This window comes from Labrus bergylta, chromosome 19, assembly GCF_963930695.1.
Source record: "Labrus bergylta chromosome 19, fLabBer1.1, whole genome shotgun sequence".
NCBI classification, from domain to species: Eukaryota; Metazoa; Chordata; class Actinopteri; order Labriformes; family Labridae; genus Labrus; species Labrus bergylta.
This window is the reverse complement of record NC_089213.1, coordinates 17,504,856-17,514,363: the sequence shown is the minus strand read 5'-3', so window position 1 is coordinate 17,514,363 and position 9,508 is coordinate 17,504,856. Positions and strand designations below refer to the sequence as shown.

Sequence of the window (9,508 nt, the reverse complement as noted above, 5' to 3'; positions counted from 1 at the left end):
AGTTTGAATATATTCTGCATTTTCTAAACAGACTCTTTACAATGTCACTTTAGAGCATAGAATTAGTTTATTTACATTAAAAAAACTTTTTTTTACAACAAAACATCGACATCAATAAAGAACACTGCTTATACTGTCGTTTTTGGATGGGTGACAAATTATTGTATATTTATATTTACCCCATTTAGCAAGTACACTAGATTTCCATGATTTCACTACTTTGAACACAACATGGAATATATTGATCACCTCACCGTTTTATGAGTTAATCATGCAACGTGCCCACATGACTTTGAGGATTACAACACAGCTCTATCTTCTACAGTTGCTGCTTGTTAATATTTGTGTCTCATCTTCTCAATAGAGGTAAATTGGGCTGAGATCAAGAACATACATATTCTGGCTGTGTGTGCTTCAGATATGCACAAAACCAGATTCTACTTCAGAGTGAGTTGTCACCTCAGACCATTACGTACTTTTAAAGGTCTCAAATCAAATAACAGTGAGTCCTTTAATCAATTCATTTTGGGGTTATTTTATGTAACTTTGAGAGACTAGGGCATCTGTAAAGCCGAGACACTGCCATGCCTTCCCTCATCATTATTATGTTGGCCTCGTTTGAGATGCATCTGTGGCTCAGACTTGAGAGGACAATTTGGAGTTCAACAGGTTCCTCTTATCACCTCAGTTTGATGAACCAGTACAGGACAAAGAAGACAAAAAAGCAGAAGAGCAGCATGTAGCACAACAGTTTGGTCTGACTGCCTCTGGACAGCTGCTTCACTCTGCCGATGGTGGCACCAAGCAGTCCGCCTGTCGAGTCAAAGTCCGAGTCCTTGTGTGGGAAAGAGAGATTTGGAGTGTAAAGTCCAACTAAGTACACAAGCACACTGCCTCACTGATATCTCACAAATGCTCTTCTAGTCCAAAGTGGGGGAGTCTGGCCAAAATCATTTTTTAAATTCAGAGTTGAAGTTACACTATATTTCTGAATGAAATATTTTAGTTCTTCCTCAGTTATACTAATTATTTTTAGGATAAAATATATGATCAGTACCAGAAATAGTTTGCTCTCCACCAGTTGTAATATTTAAACGCTTACAAGTTACCAAATCAGAAAATCATTTTAATATCATCAATAATACACTCATAATGATTTATTACATTTTTTTAAAGCCCATTTGAGGAACTGTGTTTAAATTTTATTTACTTTATTCTACCTCAGAATTTCTCCGTGGGGATTAATAAAGTTTATATAATAAAATTCTTGGGAGTTCTGAAGAGTGGGGCTGCTTCATAGGAAGAGCACCAGAGCTACTGCAGGGTTAGGTACCTTGCTAAAGGGCCCCCCGGCAGTACTCAGGACACCTCTCCAGCAACCACACCAACTTTAACACTTTCGGAGTGAGACACCTGTCCCATAACAGACATGTCAGACATTAAAAACTACAATTAAGAAATTGTAAATTACTTATGTGTTTTTTGCATTAGTTTAAATTTGTGTCTGTTTCTTAAAAAGTTAAAAACTCAAACCAGGAGCTTTAAGGGAGATTTGCTAATAATATATATGTATCAACTTAAGACTTTAAAGGAAGGAGGTCAATTATGCTGTTTTGTAAGTTTATGTCTGTTCTTGTAAAAAAAATCTTTCTCTGCTTCAGTTTATTATTATATAAATATAACCTTTACATTGTTATAATAATTAGATTTTAAAGTAAGTGAAACTCACCATGTCATTCAGCATTGTATTCTGGTATGTCACCTCATTCCCGATGTCGATAGATAACTGTTGAGATCAAATATCACAACATGATGTTTAGGTGCACATTCCTACAGAGCATATGATCAACATTAATGACAACATAAAGTCCATATGAGAAAAGTAGATATCAACATGTGAAGTATCAAGACGAAAACATGTTTCATGAAAGCAGACAAGACTTTAGTGTGAAGCATTTTCCAAATAACTCGCCAAAAGTAGAATAACAAGAGTGTTGTTAAAAGGTCCTTACACTTTTCAAAGCTGTGACTTTAGCCCTCAGTCCCTCCTGCAGGTGTTCATTCTCCTCTTCATACACACTGTATCCACTCGCTACATAGTTTCCAGAGCCTCCTTCACCTGTAAAAAACGTAAATAATAATGAATACAAGGTTAGTTGGTTATAATATCCCTAATTATGTTAAAGTAAGTAAGTGTAACGTAACATTTGGACCTGGAGAACACAAAAACTAGAATTTGTTGACAACATAAGCTAAAGTTAGCTAGCTAACAAGACAGTAAGCTAATCCTGAGGTCTGTCTCTTACCCAAACCGGCGCGCCTCATTATGATCCGCTGAAGGTGTTACAGTCTGGTGGCGTAAATGATGTGAAATAATGACAGTCAGACTCAATAAGAGACTGTATAGTTAACGGTTTCCGTGTAGCTGTGGCAAGTTTGTGAACGTCAGCAAACGCCACGACATCATACGGCGGCCGAGGAGGACAATCCTGTTCTGACGTCATTCACAGACGGGCTCGACTTGTCAAGGACCGTAGACTGTGTGTGCTGTTTCACTGGCCTGATTGTTAAGGGAATAGACTTTTGATTATAATCCAAATGTAATTATAAAACTCGTGTGTGTGTGTGTGTGTGTGTGTGTTTGTGTTTGATATTAGATGCAAAATTTGGCAAAACTGAATATCAGGTTTGAAAAAATGGATATATTAGAAACATTTTCCTATTTTCTTTAATGGGGACATTTTAAAGATTGATACCATCCTCATATTATAAAACCTCTGCCAGAAGCCAGTCATTTTAAGGTGGCATAATGAGTTTCCCTTACACAGCAAAAAAGGGGTAAAGGGCTAGACAACCTCCATTGGGGGAAAAAACACACCAGCTGCTTAAACCTTATTTGTTTGTGAAGTGGAACAATAGCAGCGTAGCAAATGTGGTATGTAACAGGATCCGTAGCATCATAATTAGTTTCTGTAAAAAATAAAAATACAATTTTCACAGGGATTCCTCCAGAAACTGGACACTATTAAGACTAAACTCTTCATAATGACATGTTAAAAGTTTATTATTTGGGACCTATTGATTAATTAGACCTAGCCAGGAGATTCCTTAAGAGGATTACAACTTGCCTAGCAAAGTACAGCATTACACAGTTAATGAATTATCAAAAATATAGAAAGTCAAATTAAGATAAGAGTAGTACTGGGGGGAAAAGGCAGACATAATAATTGTAATAAAAAAAGACAAGGAAGCTTTAAAGTCTCTTGGGAAGTCAGATTATTCTTGGACGAACCGCTTTAAAAAAAAAAAAAAAAAGGGAGAAATGTGTTATACCAAGATGTGAGTGTATCCTAAGTACCTGGTAGAGCAACCATGTAGTGGAGCAAAAACGATCACAGCTGTTGGTGAGTGATAGGAGATTTGAAATAAATAAATAAATAACAGAAGGCAGTTTTTTCATTATAGGTTTGCAGCGGTTTGTGAGTAGAAATAAACCAATGCTGCTGTCTCCATGGGCTTAATAAAAGCCAGGACACCAATCATAACATCCATCATTATCTCATATAGGTAAAGAAATGGCAGTATTTGAAGGAGGTAGCCTATGCGTTTGTTACTCAGAAGATAAAATAAAGACAGAAATGTTTTGATATCCTCTCTATGAAGGATCTGGTTACAAAAAGAGATAGTAGAGGATGTCGACATTTGGTATAAGACTAGATCATAATTAGCTGAAGCACTGCTCACCTATCTGCACTGCTCCTCTGACTGAATACTGCTGCTGCTTAACTAAATCTGGCTCACACTGATTAGCATGATTTCTCCAGAGAATGGAGCGGTGAATGAGTCAGATGACGGAGGAGGAGAAGAGAGGAGGAAAACATGCCAGAGGAGAGATCAAAAGTTGGCTATTGTGCTTCCTACTATTAGTCTCAAGAGAAAGGATTTTCATTCCCACACTTAACATTGCTTTGAACCGCAGTGAAAGGAACTCTGGCTGCCCTTAAGCCATGCTTGAAATTTTCTGCCTTTGACATTTTATTAGAATTTGGTTCATGAATAGATGGCTGTGTGGTTTAGAATAGACCAAATCCTTTCAGTCATCAGTAGGCTAACTAATGACAGGGGTTGGGGGGTGGGACTATTGCTCTTGGATAATGGACAAATCAAGACAAAACTTAAACACTTAAGGATAATTATAGAAAAACTACAACTATAGCCACTAGCTGTTTCCAGTATTGACCGGCATGATTTCCATGCTGCTGACAAAGCCAACCCTGATTAGCTGTCAAGTGAGTTAGCTAAAAGGATAAGCTACTGTATCTGTAACCTACATAAACAACTTTTATCAGCAGTTGGTTGATTCAGAATTATTTCAGCTTTCTTCATGCTTATGCTAGCTATCTTGAGAACTGTTGATTACAGGTAGCTTGCGGAATAGTACGGGTCAAGCGCTGGTGACAAACCTGCTGCCATGAAAAGGGACAAGAAATCAAAGTGTGATCGCTATAAAGAAATAAAAACGTGCTCATCAAAAATGTTTTTTTAAGGAGCCCCACAATCAATACCTGCAGTTTGCATATCTGTACCCACAGTTTACAAATCCTTGCACCCAGATTTTAATCCATGCCCACGCATTTTTTTTTTCTAACTACAAATAACACATATCGTTCTTACAATCAAAATGGAGCCGTTTTATTTCTAAATTCGCCCCTCGTACAGTGTGTGCCCATGATGACAATAACTATTCAGACCTATTTTTTTTTTTCTACCAGGCTGTAAACATGTTTATTTATGCTGTAAAAATGGCTGTGGTGTGTATTTGACTTCCGGGGCTCCTGGAGCCAGCATCAAGAGGCCACCCGACTAACTGCAGGATTTTGCACCTCCGCATTGTCTTCATTTTTCAGAGACCGGAGAGGAACAAAGAGGAACGTGTTTGAAAACAATCCGGAGCAGATAGTGAAGTGTCAGAAATGAGAGGAAATGACATGTCACAAACAAAAAAATGACAGCAAAAAAATAAGTTAAGGAGCATGTTGAAACAATATCTTTATAAAAAGTAAAAATGAATAGGCTATATCACAATAAAATAGTTAAAGAGGTTCTGGTTTCAGAAGAAGGAATAAAGTTTGAAGAATCTGGCAAAGTTTTTACAAGTCATTTATTAATGACTTCGATAAAACGTTTTGAAGACTCAGAAAAGAGTAAAAAGCAGACATGTTTTAGTACATAAGGACGCATACAACAACACATGGCTGTAATCGAAGAGAAGCGTTTCTAACCCCCTGTCAGTATGTCGATGACAGAAGGATTTGCTTACTTTCCTGAGATCTGTAATGCTCGAGACCTCTGGGAAATTATGGAGGAATCTGTGTAATAAATCGTTGTGCAGCTTTGTTAATGCCAAACTGCTTAACTTTCTGAATAAACACAAACTTAACACTAAAAGATGAAATATCCCAAAACAGAGATAGATCACATCATAAAACACAGCTCTCTGCTGACTCTTTTCACCTCATCTATACATTTTCCTTAAATAGAGATGTTCATAGGTAAATCAATGAATCAATCAATCATTATTTGTATAGTGTTGACTCGAGACACTTGACAAGAAAGCATATGGGATATGCAGGTAGGATTTCTCCAAATGTGCACATACAATCTGTGTCCCATTAGATCATTTCTTTTTTGAGATTAAAAGATAATAATTATATCTAGTTTATGTATTGTCACCTTGCATTATACACTATAGTACATTTTTCTATCTTATTACTTTTGAGTGGAAAACCATTCAAGCAAATAACAATCTAAGAAAAATGGACACGCAAGGAAAAAGAGGATTGAATAGCAGCAGGATAGAAACTCATCGATTTAAGAGCTCACGCTTCAGCTTCATGGCTATTATGTAGTTGAATTCCCACCGGGGATCCCTTGTCTCTCTTAATGAACAGCACTATTACTCAAGCTAAAATAAGTTGTCACCCTGTTGGGTTCCTGTTATTATTCACTCATTTGTGTGTCAGTTTGTTCGTGGGTGAATATGTGTGTCAGCAGCCAGATGACCCCCTTTAACTCCCTTCCCAATGCAGGATTATTCTCCATTTACACCCCATCATTATGTCCCATTTTGGACATCTGAGCTTCTCGCCTCTCTTTTCTTGTTTAAATTGAGCTTTGATTCCTGGGTTGACACTTAAACTCAGTCCCTTTACAAAGGAGATGAAGCACCATTTACAATTGAATTATAATATTGATTCACTTCAGCGTTTTTCACTCCAATGGGAGCTGGGCTTGAGTGGCTTTGTTTTCATTCGAATTATGATGTAAACAACACTGTATTGTTCTTTCTAAGAGATGACTTTTAATCAATGACTGTCATTTCAGAGGCCTCTGGTTCCAAATTATATCATTGTGTTCTTATCAGATCCTTTACTTAATGTTGCCTGATTCCTTGGCTTTGCCTTTTATCCTGCACACACACACACACACACACACACACACACACACACACACACACACACACACACACACACACACACACACACACACACACACAACTCTTTGTGTGTTATCAGTGTGCTGAAGGAACCCCAGCTGTAAGGAAACATGGAGATATGTGACTTAAACTTCAATTCACAATTCATTATCTACCATGCAGCTAAAAAGTCGACATAACAAGTTTGATGGTTCAACATTTATATATTTTTCAAGATATTGGAAAAATTTGAAAAAACATTCCCTCAATGTGACGATGCGCTCCTTTTAAATCAAAGCACACCAAATCTTGAAAGAGTTTTTTGACACAATAGGATATTTTATATCTTAACTGTACCATCATCAGACAATAGCGAATGAAAGCATTCAACCACTTTATTATTTATAAGCTAACTGCTGGCTAATACACTTTTCAGCATACAAAGATATCCAAAGGTAATGTTAGCATTCAGCCACTTATAGCTAACAGTGATAGTACCTAAGAGTATCTAAATGCTAACATTAGCTGTTGAAAATGTTGTAAAAAAAAAAATATCGTAACATATCGTGAAATGTTTTTTGATAACCAATTAACAACCATAAGATAAGAGCTAATGTAAGCATTCAACCACTCTATCTTACCATCATCATCATGGAGTTTGAACAAAATGCACTATGGAATTGCACTATCCAACGATTGTTAGAGTTCCTGAGTTAATTTACAATACAATCATCAAACTATCACCATTATCAAAGAAATTGCGCTTCCCACCCTTAGCTTGATGTCATAGGAAAATGGCCAACGTCACATTAGTCCCAACACTGCCAACGTCTGAATGGAGGAACAAATCACCAGTAGGTACCAGCCATCCAACTTTAGTATTAGTCTTTTTTATTTCCTGCCATTAAAGGAAGAATCAGCAACTTTTTTCATCCAGTAGATTTCACCCTTGAGCATTAGCATGAAACCAAAAAAAGTTGCTGTTTGGTGACACCTCCAACACACTGAATCCTCCGCTCTCCTCCAGCGACACACCTCCAACCCCTCTCCCCCCGCGTTCAAGAAAGAAGTTATCAATTAAAACGCACATTTATTAAAACCAAGCGCAAGTGTTGGAAAAAAATATCCTTGTCTTGAGCTGCATTGCTGTATAAGCAGGCTAATGGTAGCGCTCTATAGCTTGCTCGTAGCCACAAATCCGTAATATCGACACTCTCTCCATTTTCAAATCTCATCTCAAAACACATCTTTTTAAACTGGCATATTCAGTCTGATCATTCTCCAACCGTTCTCATAACTCCTTTACATCCTGTACATTTGTGTTTTTTAATGTTAATTTTATCGTTGTGTTGTTACCTTGTTTTTTTTATCTCTGCTCTGTAAGGTGACCTTGAGAGTTTTGAAAGGCGCCTTTAAATAAAATGTACTATTATTATTATTATTATATTGCATGTAAATTCAAATAAGCAGTGAGTACAGTAGGCTATGTTATTCTTCCTTTCTGTTGTCCCTCACTTAACCAGCTTTTATAGCTTTTATATGTGTAAAATATTGCTCATTCTTCCTCTAAGTCTGACTTGTCTGAAAAAGTGTGTATAGTCACTGACTGTACTTCCCTGACTGACGATGTTTGCTAAACACATTTTTTAAGTCCCATCATCGATACAGATGCATTAAGATTCAATCAAACCCACTACAGGCTTTTTACTTCATGGCATGATGTAACAGAGTGTAAGTGAGTGCACACCTGGTGGAAATTACCTTGCATTATGGCACTCATGCTGAAATTCAGGCTCCCTTTGCATCATGCAGTCAAGAACTAATTGTTTTAGTAAAGAGGTAGGGTCACTTGAGGCAGCTTAAAGTAAATTCTTCCCACAGACTATCTGCAATACTTTTAAAAGTGTATATTATGCATTATGAACACATTTATAAAAGGACTGATTCGTACAAAACTTAATTTTTCTGCTAATGTGGCAAAATATTTTTTTTTCAGTATTTAGTCTTGATCAGATGTGACCTGGGCTTTTTTGTATTTAACTTACAACAAATGAAAATGGTCTTTGGTTTGGTCAAAAGTTGCATGAGGCCATTTGGTGCACTCAATTCACATTACAACCTGCTATGAAAGAAATCAGAAAAAAAAAGAAAGAAAGGGGGATAACATGTTTCATATCCAGGAATTATTTTTGGAACATCGAACATATTTCTACATTTTGGCTGTTTTTGATGCCTGAAACTGCTGCTGAAAAGTAGATGTCAGATGAGGCAATTTACAGCACACTGCAGAAACAGACTCTTAAAGGTTCTTGATCATTAATACGTTTGACAGTTCAAAAAGCAAGATGAGATTTTTTCGGGGGAAAACACCAACACTGCTTAGAAGGGTTAAGGACACGCTTTTGCAGGGATAAACACAGACTGTTAAATGAATGGACAAAATCAACCAAAGCCAAAAAAAAGTTCCTCTCACAGGAGCTTTAAAGTAATTCAGAGAAGAAATAGTTTGCAGCAAAAAGCAATAGAGCATCAATGGTAACATTATGCTAAAACACCTTGCTACTTTATTGAATCAAGTGTGGTGGTCTCAGGACTACAAACTCTATTTGTAATCTCCCAAGCATGTTCGTTGTGTAGCCATCATTTGTTTAGCCGGTGTAAGCAGGTAAGCAGAACATCATTTCATCTGTTTTACACTCTGCCTGTGTGTTTAATGCTAAAATACACACTCTGCTTACCCACTTCTTTGAATCTGAGCCTCGGCACAAAGCACAGTATGTAACTCTTGACTTTGCTGTGCAGCTACAATTTGTGCTGCAGTAATAAAAGCTGTTTTTTTTCTCTCTGCAGGATCATGCATTGTTTAACGTCGCCCACACACAAGTGCAAGTCTGATTGTCCTGGGAGCTTCATAACTCTGTTTGACTTGTTTACCCTGAAAATAAAAATATTAATAAAATTATTTAACAAATCAAATTAAGCACATCATAGCTTCTCTTTTTTTTTGCCATATGAGAAGTTTTTATTAAGGTT

The 9,508-nt window shown here is 36.9% G+C and overlaps 1 protein-coding gene across 1 annotated transcript; it reads right to left on the bottom strand.

Moving 5' to 3' along the window:
- Positions 1–48: 48 nt before the first annotated feature.
- Positions 49–2,492, bottom strand: bet1 (Bet1 golgi vesicular membrane trafficking protein). Its single transcript, XM_020631636.3, has 4 exons — positions 2,307–2,492; positions 2,013–2,119; positions 1,730–1,786; positions 49–835 (listed from the first exon to the last, which is right to left on the bottom strand). Exons 1-4 carry the CDS (start codon positions 2,323–2,325, stop codon positions 680–682), a joined length of 339 nt encoding a protein of 112 aa, XP_020487292.1. The 5' UTR covers positions 2,326–2,492; the 3' UTR covers positions 49–679.
- Positions 2,493–9,508: the final 7,016 nt, after the last annotated feature.